General features: G+C 48.0%; 1 protein-coding gene and 1 non-coding gene across 3 annotated transcripts in view; both read left to right on the plus strand.

Annotated features, from left to right (window-relative positions):
- The window catches only part of SCARA3 (scavenger receptor class A member 3), a 55950-nt gene extending 37333 nt beyond the window's left edge, over nucleotides 1–18617 (plus strand). The window contains exon 6 of one of the 2 annotated variants that reach the window (XM_072719542.1): nucleotides 10154–12937. In XM_072719542.1, the coding sequence (XP_072575643.1) occupies nucleotides 10154–10605 (452 nt within the window). In that variant the 3' untranslated portion in view covers nucleotides 10606–12937. Of the gene's footprint in view, nucleotides 1–10153; nucleotides 12938–18125 lie in introns of those variants that run through there. The other variant, XM_072719543.1, reaches the window with a different exon arrangement.
- A 2744-nt stretch (nucleotides 18618–21361) lies between these two features.
- On the plus strand, nucleotides 21362–21504 carry LOC112926844 (U4 spliceosomal RNA). The gene has a single exon (XR_003236418.2). It is a non-coding gene; the product is annotated as a U4 spliceosomal RNA (small nuclear RNA).
- Nucleotides 21505–22128: the final 624 nt, after the last annotated feature.

Consider the following 22128-nt stretch of genomic DNA (forward strand, 5'->3'; position numbering starts at 1 on the left):
GAGGCATGTCTTCTGGACCTTCCCAAGGTGGGTGAGTGGGTCTCAGATGACAAACACACTCCAACATCCCACCTTCCCTGTTTTTGAATCCCTTTCTTTACATGAAATCAAGGACAGCCAGAATTTCATACTCATTCACTGTAGGTCAAACTTGGGCCTATGTTTTAGTCAACCCACCAAACAAACTACTAACAAACTGTTAGACCCTTTCTAACTCCCCAAGATGTAACATTAAATAGAAAAATCTGCTTAGTTAGCCCATAGAAATAAATTCTGTCTAATGCAATTTTAATGTTTCTTCCACCATTATCCCACATCTTTTGTATCCATTATCACGAATACTTCCCAGATTGCTGTCTGTATGAATTAGAAAACTCAGGTAGTTCTTTTGGAGTATAGGGCACCTCCTCATGGGTCATACTTTGTACTTCACCTTTAGGGTCCTGCTGAGAACAGAGTCTAGTTATAGGTCTAGAAGCAAAGAGGAGTGGTGAGGCTGGATCCTCAGGGGAATCAGCATTGTCTTGCTTGGCAGTGCCTTAGGGGAGGCCACTGCCCTCTTCTCAGGCAATGCAAGCTTCAGACAGGAATTGAGAGGCCCCCTTTTTATAAGATTTATTTATTTATTGTTTTAGAGAGAGAGTGAGAGAGCAAGTGTGGGGTAGGGAGGGTCAGAGGGAGAGGAGAGAGAGAATCTCAGACTCCTCCCTGAATGTGGAGCCTGATACAGAGCTTGATCTCACCACCCTGAGATCAAGACTTGAGCTGAAATCAAGAGTCAGATGCCTAACCGACTGAGCCACCCAGGTGCCCCAAGGAGGCAATTCTGCTGGGGGTGGAGAAACAGCTTCCATTGTCAAAGATAACTCATCAGAATTTAGGGGTCCATCAAGATCTTCGCGCATATCCCCATTCCAACTTTCAGGATCCCATTCCTTCCCAGTCAACACCTTTACTTTAATAGTAGATACCCTGGAAAGCTGGAAATTCAGTCTGCATTGCAATTCAGCCAGTCACAGATTGAGGTTGTAAGTTAGATATTCAGCAGTCTTATCCCTATGGCTGCAGGAGATATGAGCAAAATTAGAAGCTTGCAGGTCATTTATGTGACACTTGAGCTGGGAATTTGAATCACCAAGCTCAACTTTTTCTTTCCACACTTTGTCCAGTAACATTAGGAGCAACCAATCTCATTATACTTGTTATTCTGACAAAAAAAAAATGTTCGAAAGTATCATACACATGGTCACCCAGATCCTTGCCCCTCATGAGTGGTTGATGAGAAGTCCCCAGTATTTTCCATATCTCTATTGTCAGTCAGATCATGCCTTGGACTCTTAGGCTCTTTTTACTACTAGAAATAAAGTCATTAGCATCTTTAAATCTTAGATCAGAGAGTCAATTGCAGAAACCCTAGATCAACTTAGAAAATTCATCTTTAAAATTCTGTTCCTTTAGAATCACTCTTGGTACAAAATTTATATTAATTCAGGGTTCTCCAGAGAACAGAACCAACAAACAGTATATATATATATATCTTGTGTCCATTAGGATCTCTGAAAAGAGAGATTGATTGATTTACTATAACGAATTGAAGGAGTTGGCTCACACATTATAGAAGCCAGTAAAGCCCAAGATCTGCAGGGTGAGTCAGCAAGCAGGAGAGCCAATGTTTATTTTAGTCTGAGTCCAAAAGTCTGAGACCTGAGGAAGCTGATGCTGTAGTTGCAGTCTGAAGGCTGGCAGGCTCAAGATCCAGGAATAACCAATATTTCAGTTCAAACCCAAAGGTAGGTAAGAGCTGACATACCAGTTTGAAGCAGTCAGGCAGGAGGACTTCCCTCTTAGCCTTTTTATTCTGTTAAGGCCTTCGATCGAATGAGGCCCAACCGCATTGGGGATTTATTCAGTCTACTGATTCAAATATTAAGTTCATCCAAAAAAACCCTCATAGGCATACCCTGAATAATGTTTGACCAAATATCTGGGCATCCCATGGCCCAGTCAAGTTGACATATGAAATTAATCATCAGACTTGAGAAAGAAAGAGGAATAAGTCAGACATAGCAGGGTCAGCAGGGATGAGCAGAAGAGTTCTAGGTGGAGGGAGCAATACATACCAAGATCCTGGAGAAAGCATATGGCATACACATTATCTCCTTTCATTCCCAGGAGCCCTGAAATTGTGAACCCAAAAAGCCTACAGTTGAAGTACTGGATATTACATGGGGGTCTAGCCAAGCTCACACAGGTATCAAGAATGGACACAGGATTCAGATTCGAGGAAGTTCAGATCCAAAGTTGCAAGCTGCCTTGAATGGCCTTCTCCAAGGACATAAAACCCTGTCCCTCTAAAAGCACCTGAGCAAATGCAACGTGCTCCTTGGTGACAGTGCAGGCTGCTCGGTGTAGTTGCTGTGGTCTGGTCCTGTCTACTCCCCATCAATTTCCCCAGCAAGAGGCTGGCCTCCTCTTCCCTTTGGGGTACCTCCATCCCCAGCTTACCCCTAGATTCCATATCAAAGGTGGGTTCCCTTGCTCACTCCTTCAATTTACTTGAAATGCTCTATGGCTTCTGCTTATGAGAACTTCATTACAAAATAAGCACTGTATTAGCTGCTCAGGTTGCTGTTACAAAGTACCAAAGACCAGGAGGCTTAAAGAACAGAAATGTACTGTCTCACAGCTCTGGAGGCCAGAAGTCTGAGATTAAAGTGTCAGCAGGGTTGATTCCTTCTGAGGGCTCTGAGGCTCTGTTCCAAGCCTTGGTTTATAGATGGCTCTGGCTTCTCCTTGTCTCTTCATCTCCTCTTTGTGCGTGTCTGTCTCTGTATCTAGTTTCCCCTTTTCATATGGACACCAGTCATATCGGATTCGGGGTTACCTAGTGGCCACATTTGAAATTGATTCTATGAAGATCCTGTCTCCAAGGAAGGTCATATTCCAAGGTATTAGGGGTTAGGACTTCAGAATATGAATTTTGAGGGGACACAATTCAATCCCTAACAAATACTATTACCTTTTCATCCTACTCCTTCACAGCAGCATTCCCAACAGTTTTTCTCTTGGAAAATAGTCCAAAAGACTCCTAATCAGGATTCCTTTATACTAGGAATCTGGACGGCTACACTCAGGCTCCCTGGGCCCTTCCCAAGGAAACGTAGGTCTTTGTGGGAAGAATATTCAACCTGAAAATATAACCAGTCTTGGCTCTAGATAATATAATTAGTTAGCCACCGAGATCTGGCAGTTCCAGAATTTATGCTTCACATTTGAGGGGCCAAACATCTGGGCCTATTAACCTAGGGAGCTCTAAGGTGGAAGGAAGGAGGACCCCACAACCCCAGACAGCTCTGTTCTTTCTGCAGAGCACAGACTTGGAACCAACCTCTCTGATTCTCTATTTTGCTTTAACCATTTCATCTCAAACCTATATTGCCTTTATTTTATATCATTGAGCATTTCTACTGCCACTAGGGTTAATTTTTTTTTAATTTAATCTAAATTGATGTTGTTGGGTGGGGGTAGGTCTTGTTTACCTGTTGTCCTATTTTTGCAACAAACCCAGGTACCAAGTGTTTCTTGGGTAACTGAAGCCTCCCCACAGTATTTCACCTAAAATATGTATCTCTAGGATACACGCTCTAGGATGCATTTTTCCAGCAAAGACATTACTAGGTAGTTCTCACGGTTCATTCTCTGGTAATTTTGTATATTTGTGGCATTGAGCCTAAGAACAAATGAAATATAAAGCTTTCCCAATGACAAAGCCCATTCATGCACTTTATTTCATTTCAGCTGCACAACTACCTTAGCATAGTAGACAAGGCAGTTGGTGTCTTTATTTTACAGAAGGGTGACCTGAGACTGGGGAAGGTTAAGCCATGAACTCAAGGTCACACTATGATTTTAAATTCTGACCCCTTGGGATCCCTGGGTGGCGCAGTGGTTTGGCGCTTGCCTTTGGCCCAGGGCGCGATCCTGGAGACCCGGGATCGAATCCCACATCAGGCTCCCGGTGCACGGAGCCTGCTTCTCCCTCTGCCTATGTCTCTGCCTCTCTCTCTCTCTCTCTCTGTGACTATCATAAATAAATAAAAAAATTAAAAAAAAATTTAAAAAAAATAAATTCTGACCCCTTGTGCCTCTAAGATGCACACATCCAGAACATGAGTTTGCAGATACCAAAAAGGACTTCCACTCAGGTCCTGCCTAGGTGTAGGGTATGGGGCAGAATAGAGAAGGGAGAGATGATATTCAAAGTGTTGGAGGGGAACCTCATTCTAAAAGCCTACGGGAGTCATGTTAATTTATATTTGTCAGTGTGGAAGATGCTGACTGAGGGCTGGACTTTTAAACTACATGGGAAAGAAGTCTGACTTCTAATTTGCTCTGATTCTTTAGGCAGAATCTTTTAATCTTCTTAAGCCTCCATTTTTTATTTTTGTTCTTTATCTGAAAGTGGAAGGATAAGACCAGCTGTTCTTTGAGACCTCCTCCAGCTCCATTTGCTCAACAGAAAGCCTGGGACACTTCCATAGTGTTTGTGCCTCTCATAGGATAGTTCTCTTCCTACTCTGTAGGATGATTTCTGTGTGTATGATAGACAAGGATGTTACTTGAGAATTGGAGACAGGAAACCATCATTGCTCATTAGCCACGTGACCTTGGACAAGGCTCTTGGCTACTTTCAATTCATTTTCCTCATCCACAAATAGGAATATTAATACCTACCTTGCTTGTATCCCATATCATTGTCAATAATGGGTATGAACAATGGACAAAGAAGCTGAGAAGCCAGAGAGAAGTTTTTGCAAAATGTAAAAGGGTGTCCTAATTTCAGGGGTGATTCCAAATCTAATTTGCTTGATGATGGGCTCCTTGTCTCACTCCCCAAGTACCCAGCAGAGTGCCTGCCCTTGGAAGGCACTCAGGAAACATTTGCTCAGTGAATGCATAATGAAAGCATAAACAAAGCTAGAGACTGAGGGTGGGCAAGAAAGGTGACACTTGGCCTATTTCTTTTTGCTTTTTGAAAGAGACAGGCCACGTGCTTGAGGAGGGAAGGGCAGAGGGAGAGAGAGAATCTTAAGCAGGCTCCAAGCCCAGTACAGAGCCCCACGTGGGGCTCGATCTCACCACTCTAAGATCATGAGCTGGATGCCTAACCAACCGAGCTGGAGCCACCCGGGTGCCCTAACACTTGGCCTATTTTTGACGCCCTTGAACTTACAGTACATGGTCCTGGAGGACTGTTTAGTAGGGCGCTGCCACCTTGTCATTCTTGAACTCCAATTATTGTCTCTCCAGCACCGCTGAATGAAGCTGAGTGCTCTGTTCGACTTCTCTGCCCTGTGTCCTCACAGCAAACACACGCACAGTCTCCTTCCTCCTGAATCTTGGCAGCCCTGAACGCCAGCCCCAGCGAAGCCGCCGAAAGCCTGCCCCACTTCTCAGCCTGACAGCTGCAGCCTTCTCTCTGGCTTCCCAGCTTCTCTGCCCAAACTAATCACTAATCGACAGATCCCTTGAGAAGAAAAGTGGCAAAGAATGCCAGGCTTTAAGGGGTCTCCCTTCTGCCTGTGATTTTGGTTGATTCCGGCCTTTGATCTCTCTTCAAAGCCATCAGAAGGATGTCTTGCTACTTTATCTGATGATTCCGATTGTTCTCAGTGGGAAGTTTGGTCGCTGGGGTCTAGCGCGTCACGGAAGTAGAAGTCCATTGTCATTTTTCCCCAGGTTCCTCAGGCAGCAACAGCCGGTATCGGTATCGACAGTCCCTGACCCAGGCCAACATATTCACTGAATAGAGTAACCCTGAGGTGCCAGGAAGGACAAAGACTTCCCCAGCCATCCGGTTTGTGAATACCAGAGCTGAGACCCAAACCCGGGTCCCCCCACCCCTTTGGCCAGGCTAGCGTACCTTCCATGGCACCAGTCTTCTAAGAGGCGCCCCTTCTGTTTCTATTTCTTTCCATCCTTGCCAGCTGGCCTGCTGCTTTGGTTCATGAGCAGACCATGGGCCCCTCCTGCCCATGCACCACCCCACCCCTGGGTGGGCAGTGTTGGGTGCTGACAGACTTGGTGCTTCTGCTCACACACACCCCTCCACTACCTCCTCCCATTCCCTATGCACACCAGGGGGAGACCACCTACTTGTCCCAGACATGCAGTCAGTTGTGGCTCTACCCTAATGGGCCAGGATGGCCTAATTATAGTCTCTGGCTTCCTGAGTAATTATGGGCCTCCCCAGAACTGCAGGGTACTCCGTGCCTCTCCCCCAACTCAGCCATCGCTGCTCAGTGTCCCCCCACAGCCCAGAGCACGATTCAGCCCTCCCCTCCTTTGCCCTTAGCCCTACCAATACCAAGATCTGATTATGGGCTGTGTCAGGGGCACCCTGTCCCGCAGAGTGCCTCTGTCCACATTCCTGGCTCCAAAGCTAACCACTAAACTACGGTTGTTTACTTCCTCCCAGGCTAGACCCAGGTCCCGCCGGCCCTCCCCTCCGACAGCATGATTCATGGCCAGCCCAGGAGGGACCTGCAGAGGCTCAGCTCACCTTTGGGTTCCCCTTCCCCACTCCGTGTGGACCCTCCTCTGGGCAGCACTAGGCAGGAGGCCCTGGCCATCAGAGGCCAGGAGGGGCTGGAGGTGGGGGGAAGGAGCCCAGAGCCCTGGCCACAGTGTGATGAGGACCAGAAGGAGCAGGGTAGGGGGAAGGAGCCTGGGTTTCTGAGCTTCAGGCCTGGCTTTAAATCTGGTCTCTCCCCCTTACAGTTAGTTGATGATCTTGGGCAAGCTGCCACCCTCTGCACCACTGTTCCTCCTCTGTAGAATGGGCCAACAATCTCCCTGTGCGGCGCTGACATGGGAGAGACTCAGTAGACACCTGTTCCCTGCTTTCATTGCCCTATCCTTCTCCAAGAAGAGGCAGGTCACAGAGCAGTCAGAGAGGGAGCCCGGGGCTGGATGGCACAGGCATGCCACCACGGGGCAGGCTCCAACCACCGGCCCCTGACGTGGGCAGTGAGGGAGGCCTTGTTTTTAGCCCCAGATGAGGCCACCCCTCGCCCCCACTGTCCTCAAGGTGACTGTCTAGGACCTCCCTCTGTGTTCTCAGAGATGTGGTGGGTGGTGGCAGCCAGAACTGGGGGTACGGAGAGGGAGGTCTCTCTTTTCCTCTGAAGTCCTCCTTCCACTCATGCTGGAGGCTGTTGCCTCCTGAGGCAATGAGGTGGACAGTGTGACCCAGGCTTCTGAATGCACCTTTCCCCGGGCATGTGGGCGCCCAGCCTTCCCCATCCAGGGAAGCCGCCAAGAGCTTCCCCAGGAAGAGGCACCTGCAAGGACTGGAGGGGGGCACAGAAGAGAGGGCCTTTACCCCCTGCCTTTTCTCCCTTGCTACCAGCATAGAGGCCCTTAGCGGTCCTCTCAGTCAGCTGCTGCACCTGTTGGGCAAGAGAGGGGTGGGCACCTGATGAAGACAGTGGCACGGGAGAGAGTGAGGGGGCCCTGCTGGACCTGGGGGCTGCTCAGAGCAGGGTCACCTTGTCAAGATGAGATGAGACTTCTCATGCTTTTCCTGAGTCAAGGTTGGAGATGGGGACGGTGGACACATCCATGCAGGGAACAAGGGTGGAAGCTGCGGAAGTAGGTGTAAGGAGAGAGCTGGAGAACCGGGCAGAGGGTGAGCCCAAGGAAGCAGGCCGAGGAGGCACGAGGAGAGGGGGTAGCGAAGCTACAGGGGCCCTTCGGAACTGTCAGGTGCAACTCTCCATTTCATGAATGAGACATGAGCTCCAGCGTGGGCAGGAGCTCAGCCAGCATTGCTCCAGGGCCCTCTGACGCCCAGGCACCCAGCAAGCCTCCAGGGGCCTCTCCACCTCTGAATGGCTCGGCTTTTCCAACCTCAGCTGGCTCGGGCGCCAAGGCCAGAGCTGGGGTGAAGACCGGTGCCGTGGCTTTGCCAGCTCCCAGCAAGTCCTGCCAGGCCCTGTACCAGGTGGTTCTGGCTGCCTCGCTGCGGGGTGGGGTGAGGGGCTGGGGGAGGCCCTCTGAGGACCGAAGAGCAGATCCTGCCTCCCGGCTGCTCCCAGGCCAGGTCCCCTCCGCAGCCAGCCAGCCCGGTGATGGAATCCAGCCTGTGCAGCTGGCAGGCCACGTGAACCCCGCCCACACAGGGCCGCAGCCCCCCGTGTGGGGAAAGTGGGCAGGGGCAGGCGGGGGCAGGCGGGGGCAGGGAATGGCTGGAAGGTTTTTATTGGCCCTCAGGGGGGCTGACTCTGTCTGGGCTCCAGTTCCCAGTTTAGATCCCAGTTTCGATCTTAAGAGGCTGGTATTCACCGACACTGTTCCGTAGAAACACTGGGAAACAGACACAGGGAGCAGCAGGGGTGGGGAGCACTGAGGGGTGGAGAGGGTGGGCAGCAGGGAGCACCAGCCAGGATTAACAGCAGTGGCATCTTCGTTAGCTGGGGAGGAGGCCCTGACGCCGCAGACCTGGGTCACGGCCACTGGCAGGGCTCCCAGCTCCCAGCTGCAGGCTCCCTCCTCCCCGAGAGGCCTACCTGGGTTCTGGTTTCCGCTCAGGGGCCCCTGAGGATACTGCTTCACCTCCCTGGGCTTTCGTCGCCTCCTCCGTGAAATGTAGGAGTTGGACTGGCCCCCACCTCGCTCGAAAATGCTGCAAGTCTTTCACAAGAGGAATGATGTAGCCACAGAATTCTCAGGGAGAGCTGAGTATGGGCATTAGAATTCATCCCTCAGGCCAGCCCTCGGCCTGCTGCTCCCACCACCCCTACCCAGCGTCCTTTGCAGAGACCACTAAAGAAAGCCAGGTATTCGCTGGGCCTTTGCTGCATGATCCTCACGAGGCCGGGGGGTCCTCTTTGCTCCATGCTCCGGGCATTCAGGGATGCCTTGGGCAGAGTAATGGCCACACTCTGCTTTGTATCCTCAGAGTTGGCACAGTTCGGGAGGTGGTGACCCTGAGACTTACATAGTGAGAAGGGTGTTACGGTCATCTGGCTTGGGAGCTGACCTGGGCTCTTTAGGGACAGACCACATCTTCATCTCAGCATCTGCCCCAGGCACTAGGCCAGAGCCCGGTGGGAGCAGGGGGGTCCACAGCTGTTGGTGAGCTTTCCCTGCCATGTGCCACGCTCCCTGCCCAGGGCAGGGGATGTGAGCTGTGGTCCTTACCCTCTTCCTGGGGTTCCACAGTCTAGCAGGGTTCACCAGATAGGCACCACAGGTTTGCTTTCACTGTACCATGGCTTCTTTTTCTACATGTCACCTGAAAGATTCAGCAAGTAGTAGCCGCAGAAGCTTAGAGATTTGGTGGGGGTAGTCAGGGTGGGCCTCCTGGAGGAGCTGTCCTTTCTCTGGGCTGTTGTGCCCCATGCACTAATCCTGGGAGGGGTCTGCTTCTCATGCCTCACTTTTCTGACCTATGTCACCTGACTCCATCTCCTGTCCCAGATGCCTGACTGTCAGGGGCAGAGCCTGGGGTTGAGACGTCAGTGGGGAGGGGGGTTGTATCAAAGACCATGAGGGGTGCCTGGGTTGCTCAGTGGTTGAGCATTTGCCTTTGGCTCAGGTCATGATCCCAGGGTCCTGGGATCGAGTCCTGTATTGGGCTCCCCGCAGGGAGCCTGCTTCTCCCTCTGCCTATGTCTCTGCCTCTCTCTGTGTCTCTCATGAATAAATAAATAAAATCTTTAAAAAATCACGAGGAGGTGTAGAAGGCCAGGCGGCCTCCAGACCTGGACAGACAGTCCCGGGACACTCTTGGCCTTTTCCCAGAGCTGTCTAGTTCTCTTAGTTCCCAAACTGAGCCCTGAGGTCAGAACGATGAATTCCCACTGCACACCAGGCCTCATGCCAGACACTTTTATGCCTTGTCTCAGAATCCCCGCTAGCCTGCCGGTGAGTCTTCTCATCCCCATGTCACAGGGGGTACAGCTGACTTAGAGAAGTCACTTAATCAGCCCGAGCTTCCAGAGACTGCATTTGGCAGATCTGGCCTTGGTGTCTGGCTGATCCTTGGGCCTGTCCCAGTGGCCTGTGTTGCCACACCTACTCCGTGGGCAAGCCTCATGAGACCCGTCCCCTTGTGGACTGACTTCTTCCCTCTCTTCTTTGGCCCTAGGTGCTCCTGGCCCTCCAGGACCAAGAGGACTCAAAGGAGACTTGGGCGTGAAAGGGCCCGTTGGCAGCAGAGGACCAAAAGGAGACCCAGGCAGCTTGGGCCCCCCAGGCCCCCAGGGTCCTCAGGGGCAGCCTGGAGACCCAGGACCTGTGGGAGAAAGGGGGCCGGTTGGCCTTCGAGGTTTCCCAGGTCTCAAAGGATCAAAGGGCAGCTTTGGAAGTGGAGGCGCAAGAGGACAGCCAGGCCCTAAGGGAGACGTGGGTCCCCCAGGGCCAGAGGGGCCCCCAGGGTCTCCAGGGCCCCCAGGGCCTCAGGGAAAACCAGGGATTGCTGGGAAGACAGGGTCACCGGGCCAGCGGGGACCTGTGGGGCTGAAGGGTGAACCAGGGATTCAGGGGCCCCCTGGACTCCCAGGGCCCCCAGGCCCACCAGGAAGCCAGAGTCGCTACTAAGGGCCTCAGTCCCAAACACTGCTACACAGAATGCTGGGAAGGGCCTCGGGGCAGAGCCGGCCACCCAGAGAGCCACACCTACAGACACTTGTGGCCCTTTGATCCCAAGGGGCTGCCTCCCAGCCTGCCCATGCACCTCCGGGCCCCCCAGTACTGACTGTACCATAGAAAGCAGCCCCTCACACACACACGCACACGTACACGCATTTCCCTGCTGGCCAGGGGGGCCAGCCGGGTTTCTCTGGCTGTGCAGGAAGAGACCCCCGTCTCCTGTGACTGAGCCTGCCAGGGAGGTGGCTACCTTGGGAGGAAGGTCTTGAGTCTGTTTCTGAATTGCTGACCAACTCTGCTTTGCAGCATCTTCAGAACCAACCTAGCCAGAAGTTGCCTTTGGTCAAAAAGACCCAGGAAAACCCGCAGGGGATATGGTTCAAACTCTAGGGACAAGGTGGATGTGACCACCCAAACACTCTCATCACGACTGTGGGAAGAGTCCCAGGAGCTGCCCCTGCCTCACGCGGGACAGAGTGACTCCATGTGTGCCACCATTCTCAGGCTCTGGGCCCAGTGCTCCCAGGAGCTCAGCAATTTTTTTCACGTCTTCAAAAAATTCCTCACTTCATCCTGGCCACTTTCTCTCAGGAGCATCCTGGAGGAAATGCAAGAAGGAGTCTCGTCTGCACAGGAAGGCTATCTAGGCCCCAGAACATTCTCCCAGAGCGGTGCCCAGCAGCTGGGACACTGGTGGAAGGGAGGCAGAGGCAAGTGTGAAGAGGCCGCGGTCACTGGGCCAGAAGGGCCACCGGGAAGTTCCCCCAGCGAGGTGAAGGCCGCCCACAGGCTCAACTGATTCCAAAGATTCTGACCACCCAGGGCTGGGGGCCTGGAGCCGCCTCCTCCCTGGCCCCCTCCTCCTTCCCAAAGCCTTAATGCCACCTCCTCCTTCTAACAGGTGTGCAACTGGTTTGCACTCCCACCTGTCCCCCCACCCCCCCGCCACTACTGCCATGTAATTCTGTTGACATGATATCATGCGACATAGTAGTAATGATTCAGTAAAGAGCTGTTTCCAGGAGGGAGCTGTCTTCTGGTCCTTTTGGCCCAGCCAGGGGCATAGCTTAGCCTTTTGGGGTTCTGCTTGCCTGGCCTTTGACGGGGAACCAGTGGACAAGGAGTCCCCTGGATACTCACTGTGGAGTTTGGGGCTAACCCTCTGGCCCTTGATCTAGAAACACTGAGCCCTGCCAGGAACTCACAGTGGTCTTGTCGGGGCCAGGAACCAAGAGCATGAGAGGGAATTCCCCTTCAGGAGCAGGAGCCCGGGGAGAAACAAGGTGAGCTTTCTTATTGTTGCAGCAGGCTAAAACGGGTCCCGGACACCTGAGGGGTCCCTTCCCGAGGCTGCCCGTTTCTGCGTCTAAGACGAGCAGATAAAAGGGAAAAGGAGGAAGAGACCAGGCTAGATCCTCCCCCAAAAGGCCTGGCTCTCCAGGATCCAGCAGAGGACAGCTGGGGACCCCCCTCCGTGAATCAGCCAAGCCCCAGGAAGCTGGAGTGTGTGAGGGGGCTCTGTCCCCGGGGGCTGGCTTCTACAGCCGATGTGTTAGTCCACTCGGGCTGTTATAACAATACCACAGATCGATGACTCATGAACAACAGAAATTTATCTCTCATGGTTCCGGAGGCTGGAAGTCCATGATCAAGGTGCCAGCAGATTTAGGGTCTGGCGAGAGACCACCTCCTGGTTCGTAGATGGCCATACTCTCACTGTGCCTTCACATGGCAGGAAGCGGGGGGGTGGGGGGGTAGCTCTCTGGGGTCACTTTTATAAAGGCACAAATCCCATCCATGAGGGCTCCATCCTGAAGAACCAAACACCTTCCAAAGGCTGCCACCTCCTAATTATCATCGCACTGGGGGTTAAGAATTTCAACATATAAATTTGGGGGAGACACAAATATTCAGTCTATGGTAGCATAGTATGTTCATTTGCTAGCAAAACATGGCCTGGTTCAAGTCCTATGCCCTGTTTTGCTTCTGTATTTTGTATTTTTGTATTTTTGTATTTTGTACTTTCCCCCTAGGAACAAAACCAATAGACTATACAGTAGTCCCCCATTATCTGTGAAGGATATGTTCCAAGACCCTCAGTGGATGCCTGAAACCACAGATAGTACTAAACCTTATACAGATTATGCTTTTTTTCCCCCCAAATATACATACCTATGGTAAAGTTTAATTTATAACTTAGGCACAGTTTAGAGGTTAACAACAGCAATAATAAATAGAACAATTATAACAATATGCTATAATAAAAGTTGTATGAACGTGGTCTCTTTTTCTTTCTCTCAAAGTATCTTATTGCCCTGTACTCACCCTTCTTCTCGCAAGGATGTGAGATGATAAAATGCCTATGTGATGGGAGGAAGTGAGGTGAATGACGTAGGCGCTGTGACATAGGTGTTGAGCTACTATTGACCTTCCGCCTCTAGGTCAGAAGGAGGATCATCAGCTTCTGGACTGTGTTGACAGTTGTAATTATAACTTGGGAAGCAAAGTGCATATAAGGGCAGACAACAGTACACCTGTGTGTGTGTGCGTGTGTGTATATATATTGGGGCGTGGGGGAGTGGGTGGGCAGAGACAGATCCAGAATGAGAAGTCCCATGATCTGCTGTCTGCAAACTGTAGATGCAGGAGAATCAATGGTGTAGTTCTAGTCTGAGTCCAAAGACCTGGGAACCAGGAGAGACCATAGTGTAGGTTCCAGTGCAAGGCAGGAGAAGACCAATGTTCTAGCTCACACGGTCAGGTAGAGAGAGAATTCTCTTCACCTTTTTGTTCTACTCTCTCACCCTCAACAGATGGGATGATACCTACTTGCTTTAGTGAAGGTGCTCTTCTTAATTCAATCTACCAATTCAAATGCTAATCTCTTCTGGAAACATCCTCACAGACACACCCGTAGAAGTAGTGGTTAGCACAGAGGCCTTGTGCGTGGGTCTCACCTCTAGGAGGGGAGGATGGCACATAGGGAACGGTGATAGCTCTCCCTCTCCTGCAGTGTGTGAGGTGGGCCAAGGGTGGGAGAAGAAGGAGTCCCCGGGAGCAAGTGTGGCAGGTGAGGCTGAGTAGGCCATGGAAGGTGTCACCCAGGCGGTGGCACGGAGATGGTGGGCCTTGAGGGAGGCAGCGAGGACGATCCAGTGGTGTCATTTTACAGCCTGGGTCCCCAAGAACACCTCTGGAAATTCAAGCTAATCACTGTCCAGGGTGGGGTTGACGGCATGGCTGGCAGGGCCGTGTTGAGACACACCAACATGAGCCAAGAGCCCAGAGAGCTGGGCTTGGCAAGCAAGAGCTGGAGGAGCCCAAGCTGGAGGGCAAGCCAGTGTCCTGGAGTTAAAATCCAGAAAAGTTAGATCTGCGATCAATTCCAAGGGATGAGTTGGGGTCCAGAATGAGAGACAAGGCTGCAGGGATCAAAAACTGAGCGATTTGAGAGCATAAAAGCAAACACGTAAGAAAAGCTCATGTGTCCTGGACAGTTGGCACCAGCATCCCTGGCTGTGTGGTTTGGAGGGGGTCAGCTTGATCCACAGGCAAGGGTGAGGTAGTCACCTGGAGCCCACCGTGCGGTCACACAGCCCTCCACACACACACACCCAGGTTGACACCTCCACTTTCCCTGGTCCCAGAAGTCCTCTCAAGGAAGTAAAAGAGGGGGGATTTAAGATGTGGGCACAGCAGGCAATATCAGCACTACAGACACTTAAGACCAGCTACCCATGGAAAGCTGCCAGCATCCCAGGCTCCTGTCTTCACTGCAGAGGATGATGGTCTCTCAGTGGCCACTGATTTCTCTTCTCGGCTCCCCTCTGTCTCCTTTCTCCTGACCAGCATCTTCTATTTGCGTAAGGCATAGCTTAACAGGGCTACTGCTTTCCACCCAAAGACTAGTCTTCAGTTTCTAATCCCCAGCCCTAGGAGAGTCATCAAATTGCTAACCCTGGCGGTTAGTCCAAGGTCTACCCCAATCCCATGGGCTAGGACCACACAGGGAGGGGGTCATGTGGTAAAATTAGAGGCATAAGAGCAAGACTGACTGAGTGAAGCTGGCCATGAACACTGCAGTTGACAGTAAAGGAATAAGAGAATTACAACGACAATAATAAAAGTAGACACGGGTGGGGGACTTACTGTGCAACAGAATCCCACTCGAAGGGCTTTGCATATAATAACACATCTAAACCTCATTACAGTTTATAATGTAGCTCTTCTGTCCATGTGTACTATCATCATTCCCTCTTTACAGGTGGGAAAACTGAGGTTTAGAGAGATTAACTTCCCAAAGTCATATAGATGATGAGTTTTTAGATGTACTTATATTGAAACTCAGCGTTGGGACACCTGGGTGGCTCAGTGGTTGAGCATCTGCCTTTGGCTCAGGGTGTGATCCTGGGATCCTGGGATTGAGTCCCGCATCAGGCTCCCCACAGGGAGCCTGCTTCTCCCTCTGCCTGTGTCTCTGTGTCTCTCATGAATAAATAAATAAAATCTTTTTAAAAAGAAAAGAAAGAAAAAGAAACTCAGCCTTGGGCAAGTTACCCTCTCTGTGCTTCTGTTCCCTTCCCTGTAAAATGGGAGTTATAATTGCACCTACCTCCTGACCTCCTGAGGTCATTGAGTGGGTTAAGTAAAAGGATACTGTAAAAAAACAAAAAACAAAAATACAGCTGACTGAATTTGAAGATCTAATTGGCTTAATTAAATGATTCATGAAACCAGCAGCATCCCCTCTAGTAAATAGGGAAGCACTCGGAGGAGTCGCACAAAATGGAAAGTTTTTGTAGGAAGGAGGGTGAGGCAAAAAAATTATAAGCAAAAGAAAAGGAAGGATTATTTCAGGCAAAATCCCCTTCCCATGCTGGGAAGGGCAGGGGGTGGGGGTTATTATGCAGATGACCCCATCTTCCTTTGAGGAAGGGAGAAGGCCCCACAAATGACCTCACTGGGGCTCATCAGAAAATGCCTGATGGACAGGTTAAGACTTACATTTCTAGGGGCGATCGAAACTACAATTAGGTTAGATATTCAGCCCAGGTTTGATGGCCTGACCTGGCCCAATTACCACCACCATTTGGGACCTGGAGTTTTCTTTTTAACAATGCACTTGGCCAATTGCTGGCTACATTAGTCAGCTCAGGCTGCCATAACAAAGTACCACAGGCCAGGTGGCTCAACCAATAGAAATTAATTTTCTCGGGGTTCTAGAGGCTAGGAAGTCCAAGAGGAACATGCCAGCTCTTCCTCACTTGCAGATGGCTGCCTTCTTGCTGTGTCCCCACCTGGTTCTGGGATGGGGGGAGGGGAGAGAAGCATCAGAGGAGGAGGAAGGGAGTGAGAGAAAGCATCCTTCTCCTTTTCTTATAAGGCCACAGTCCTAACAGATTAGAGCCCCATCCTTATAATCTCTTTTAACCTCAGTTACCTCCTAGTATCCAATCTCCAGATAAGTCACACTGGGGGTTAAGGCTTCAGCCAGTTCAGACTGTAGTACATGGCAATGGTGATTATGCCATTAGCAGCCATTACCACGAGGGTCATTATGCAAATCCAGAGCTTCTTGAATGGCAGTGGCACTCAACCCTGTCCTCTGCGGACAACTGGCCAGAACTCCAGCCCCTGCAACTCCCACTCCCACATTCTCTGCATTGTTAGATTCAAGAGTGAGCTGGTGAGTCACCAGGCTCAACCTCTCTACTTCACATGGCAAAAAGCAAAGGCTGAGACAGGTCAGGAGTTTGTCACCCATCTGGGATCAGAACTCAGGTCTCTCAGGTCCTGGTCCCCACAACCTCTCACATCTCTGGTTGTGCTACAACTCTACTCAGGCCACTTTGCTGTTGGTCACAACCATTGGGCAGCGCCTGATGCACATTCTCCAGAAAGTACCCCCAGTCCCTCTCTCTTATCAAACAGCCCCTCCTACTAATGTGACCCTTCAGAGTGTCCAGACCATTTTAGGTATTGCTGGAAAGCCCAAGAGCTGACCGCGGGTGCTGCTGGGGAGGGCAGCTGGAACCATAAGTGTGTAACGACACTATGAATCAGTACACTGTTCTGTGCAAAATCTGTGTGAGATGGATCCATCCACATCATAGTGGGATGATTGGATGGGCTCCATGACGGAGTTCCTTCATGGACGTGGAACTGGTCACGCTTCTGCCCTGCTGGGCTTCCTATTCCTGTGGGACTGCAGGCTGACACTGCCCCTCTCTGACTTTTGGGTTCTCTGCTAGGAAACAAAGAGAGTGGCCCAGTCTTAAAACCATCAGGGAGTCACCTGGAATGTGCCATATTTATCTTGCCATCCTAGCCAAGTGTTCTTCCTCCTGCCCTGCTTGCTTTCCTAGAACTTGCCAGGGCTAAGGCATTCTTTTTTTTTTTAATAGTTTTTTTTTTTAAGATTTTATTTATTTATTCATGAGAGACACAGAGAAAGAGGCAGAGACACAGGTAGAGGGAGAAGCAGGCTCCATGCCAGGAGCCCGATGTGGGACTCGATCTCGGGACTCCAGGATCACACCCTGGGCCAAAGACAGATGCTAAACTGCTGAGCTACCCAGGAATCCCCGGGCTAAGGCATTCAAGTCTGAACTCAGACTAAGGGGTGATAGCCTGCGAGATTTCAGTCACTGGATTAGAATCATGGCCTTTGCCGGCCGGTTATTTTAATCTCCACCAGATTTGCAAAGCCGTGAAGAAACTTCTGGGCTTCCTCCTAAGGAGAGCAAAGGGGCTTCCTGGAGGCCACAGGACTGGGATATGTCTAAAAACCCCAGGCCTGCCCACCATTCCTCCCCTGGCCACCTCACTGCCCCTCCAGCTAGGGCAGGACATGGCCCAGAGCAGTGTGTCCAGACCTTCCTCCAGGGCTGAGCTGGCAACATGTGCTGTGCCAGCCTTGGACACACCTGTCAAAACAGAGCCATAGGAGAGGCAAGCAGAGAGCTGACAAACATGGTCTGACCGCACCGTGCTTCCCAGCAGGGCCGGGCTGGGCTGGAGAGGGAAGTGGCTGGACACACAAGCTACACACTGAGCAGCCTCGCAGGGGCTGGTTTGACCTGCAGAAGCATAGATTGTTTCCCTTGCCATCACCTGTCCAGTCCCTTTGTTTTCTTTTGGACACTTCAAAGTGCAAGGCTCTGTGTTTGATGTGGTAGGAGATGCACAAAGATTAGGGCAGTGCTCTTAGCAGGCACAACCACCCAGGAGGCCATACAAATGCAGACTGCCAGCCTCCACACCACTGCTTCAGAATCACAGATGGGGTGGCCTAGGAGGAGTGAGGGGGGAAAATCCCAGGGAATTCTGATACCACCCCGCCCCCAATAAAATTTGAGAATCACAGGTGTAAGAGATATAGAAAGTGAACCATGTTTTGGTTTGTATTTTTAATTTGTGAATGGTATCTCATTCAATTCTCACAAACTAAAAGTATTTTCACTTTATAGGTCAGAAAACAAGGCTGAGAAAAGTCAAGTAATTCACCCAAGGCCACGCTGATGTTATGTGGATTTGAAGGATTTGGACCCAGAATTTATAGAAGTCAGCTACAGTGAGATACTTCTTACAGAATGGTAGGATTGGGAATTTAGTTGGGCCTGTGCTTTGCAGCTGAGAAAGTGGAGTTCTGCAGAAGCAGACTTGTTCAAGAACGCAGAGCGAGCTATTGACAAAGCAGTCAAAAGGCCCTGAATCTCAGAGCTGCCCAGCCTTTCTGTCCCAGCTGCTTTGTCACTAACATGTCAGGGCATTGGGAAGAGCAGTGCAGGAGTTAGAGGCAGGAGCATGCTTCCTGCTGTGAATGCTGGAGACTTTGCAAAGGAAGCCAGGTGCCTACCCTCAGCCAGGCCACCAACCTCCCTGTGGTCTTTTCCCTAAACCCAAGATCTCCAAAATGGGCACCCAATTAAATTCTCCAGTGTGAAGAACGAACTATTAAATATTAAAATGTCTACTAATTGTGTTTTATCTATACTAAGTCATACTTCGTTTTCATGTAATCAGATCTGATATGAAGTCAGCCAGAGTTTGAAGTGACCAAGAATATGATTTGAAAATAATTTATATTCACAATCTTTAATAATAAGCAATGCCCTAACTGCAGTTATGCCTTGAGACATTAGCCAATATTAGAAACATAAAAATAATGTATAAAATTTATTTACATATATTAGGGAATCTAAAAATTTCCCAATTTTTTTTTTACTAAAGGGGTATGAAAAAAATATTTGAACACAACTGTCCTAAGTCAGCTCTGTTGCTTCTAACATTCTCTCTTGTGATAAAGCAGAGCTCCCTACTTGGAAAGAATCCCCACGTGATGATTTTAGATTTGTAGTCTAATGTTTCCTTCTTCTGAACTTCAAGAACTTCTAAATGCCCTAGAGAAGCCTGATTGCTATTTACATTATCCTGTTCCCCATTATCCATCATTGTCCTTATTTCAGCTTCATAGAGCTCCCTTCATTCAGACATGGAAACATTTAAAAACTTAATAGGTAGTGTGGAGGTCCCACTGAAGTTGTTCACTCATTTGACAAATAGTTCTTGAGCTGCAACTAGCTGCCACATACTGTACTTGGTTTAAAAGAAAAATGGTGAGCTCCAGATTCATTTTAGCTTCCTGCCCAGGAACACTTTCCAAACCACCTCACAGAGAAGCAGGGCCTGGGGCATCTGGGTGGCTCAGTGATTAAGCATCTATCTGCCTTTGGCTCAGGTCATGATCCCAGGGTCCTGGGATTGAGTTCTGCATCGGGCTTCCTGCTGGGAGCCTGCTTCTTCCTCTGCCTATGTCTCTGCCTCTCTCTGTGTGTCTCTCATGAAAAGTTAAACAAAATCTTTTAAAAAATTATTTTAAAAAAAGAGAGAAGTAGGGCCCAGATCATAGTGGTCTCACCAGGTGGAAGGAGTAGAGGCTGGACTTTGGGGCTGCCCAAGACAATTAGAATTGGGGGCCAGACAGGGTACTGGGAAGGAGGAAGCTGTGCACTGAGTGCACTTTTGAATGATTGGGTAAATGTGTACAGAAAGAAACACAGGGTTCATGAGATGACTGTAAACTGATTTTAGACACACAGTAAGAAAGCCTTTCTTAATAATTGGTAGAATAAGTAAACAGAAAAATAGTAAGGATATAAAAAATTTGAACAATACTATCAACTAATTTGACCTAATGATAAGATAAGACCACTGCACCCAACAACAGGTGAATATTCATTCTTTGCAAGGGCAGAAAAAATATTTACCAAGATGAAGCATACTGTAAGCCATAAAACAAATAACAACAAATTCAAAAGAATTAAAACCACTCAGAGTATATTCTCTGACCACATGGGATTAAATTAGAAATGAACATAGAAAGATATCTAAATCTCCAAATAAATAGAAACTACACAACACACTTTTAACTGCCCAGGAATCAAAGAAAAATATCACAAGAGAAATTAGAAAATGTTTTGAACTTCATGAAAATGAAAACATAACATAAAAGAATTTGTGTGATATAACTAAAGCAGCGCTTAGAGGGAAATTTATAACATTAGATACTTACATTAGAAAAGAAGAAAGGTCTTGGGGTGCCTGGGTGGCTCAGTAGGGTAGGTGTCCACCCCTTGGTGTCAGCTCAGGTCTTGATCTCAGGGTCATGAGTTTAAACCCTGCATTGGGTTCCACAGTTAGCATGGAAACTACTTTAAAAAAAGAAAAGAAAAGAAAAGAGGAAAGCTCTCTAACTTTCTAATCAATTATCTAAACTTTGACCTTAAGAAACTAGAAAAAGAAAAGTAAATTAAGTCCAAAGTAAACAGAAGAAAAGAGATAATAAGGATAAAAAAATAAAAGAGAAAATTGAGAAAAGTTTATAAAACAAAAAAACTGGTTACTTGGGAAGATCAATAAATGGATAAGCCTCTAATCACACTGATCAGAAATAAGAGAAGACACAAATTATTAATATCAACAATGATAGTGAGGCTATCACTACAGATCCTAAAGATATTACAATAATAATGACACATTATAAACAATTTTAAGCCAATGTGAGCCAATAAAATAAAAACTTAGATGAAATAAATCTCTTGAAAAACATGAACTACTACAGCTCACTCAAGAAGAAATTGATAATAATAAATGTGAATAACTCTCTTACTATTAAATAAATACAACTTTAGTTAAAAAGCCTTCACAAAGAAAACTCCAGACTCAGCTGAGCTCAATGATGAATTCTGCCAAAAATTTAAAGAAAAAATAATACAAATTATACGCAAACTCTTTCAGGAAATAGAAGAGGAGGAAACACTTGCTAACTCATTCTATCAGTCCAACATAATCTTGATAACATAACCTAATACATATTACGGGAAAAGAAAATCCTTATAAGAAAAGGAAATGGCAGATACTTAGGATATAGAAGCATAATTTCTTAACAAAGTTTTAGCAAATTGAACCCAACAATATATAAGAAGGGTGATATATCATGAATAAGTTTTGTCTCAGGAATACAAAGTTGTTTCAACACTTAAAATAAAGATAATTCACCATATTAATAGAAAATAAGCCAATATGATCATCTCCATAGATGCAGAAAAAGCACTTGAAAAAATCCAAAATTCATTTATTAAAAAAAACCTCACACTACACTAGGAATAGAATGGATCTTTCTCAATCTGATAAAAAAATATCCAGCTTTGCGCAGTGGCAGTATCATAGCCAGTGAGGCTTATCCGAGGTGCAATTATCGCTAATTGAAAACTGATAAAAAAATTTCCTAAAACAAAGAAGCAAACAACCTAGAGTTAACATAATATTTAATAATGAAAGACTTAATGCTTTCCCCTAAGATCTGAAAAGAATAAAAGATGTATGCTTTAACCACTTTGAATTAACCATGTGTTAAACTACTACAGCTCTTTTACTTCCTTTATTGCATCCATGCATCCAATTGCATCCAATTGCAGGTTGAAATATCCAGGTTGAAAAGGAAAAAGTAACACTGTCTTTATTTAAGGACAGTTTGATTGTCTATGTAAAGAACACCAAGGATTTACAAAAAAAAAAAAAAGTGATTCATAAAAATTATGAGTAAACAAAATTGCAGAATACAAGGTCAATATACAAATATCAATTGTATTTTTATATATTAACAAGGCACAATTAGAAATTGAAATAAAAAATAATAACACAATAGTATCAAAAAATGTGAAATACTCAGTAATAAATTTGGCAAAATACACGTAAAACCTAAAATTTAGAAAATGGAAAATCACATAGCATTGCTGTGAGAACTGCAGGAAGACCTAAATAAATATAGATATATACAATGTTCATGGATCAGAAGACTCAATATTGTCTTTTACTCCATATGGCTATATAGAGTCAATGTAATTCTAACAAAAATCCCATGAGGAATTTTTAAAGAAATTGATAAACTTATTCTAAGATTTGTTTGGA

The sequence above is a fragment of the Vulpes vulpes genome, chromosome 9 (assembly GCF_048418805.1).
Source record: "Vulpes vulpes isolate BD-2025 chromosome 9, VulVul3, whole genome shotgun sequence".
Lineage (NCBI taxonomy): Eukaryota > Metazoa > Chordata > Mammalia > Carnivora > Canidae > Vulpes > Vulpes vulpes.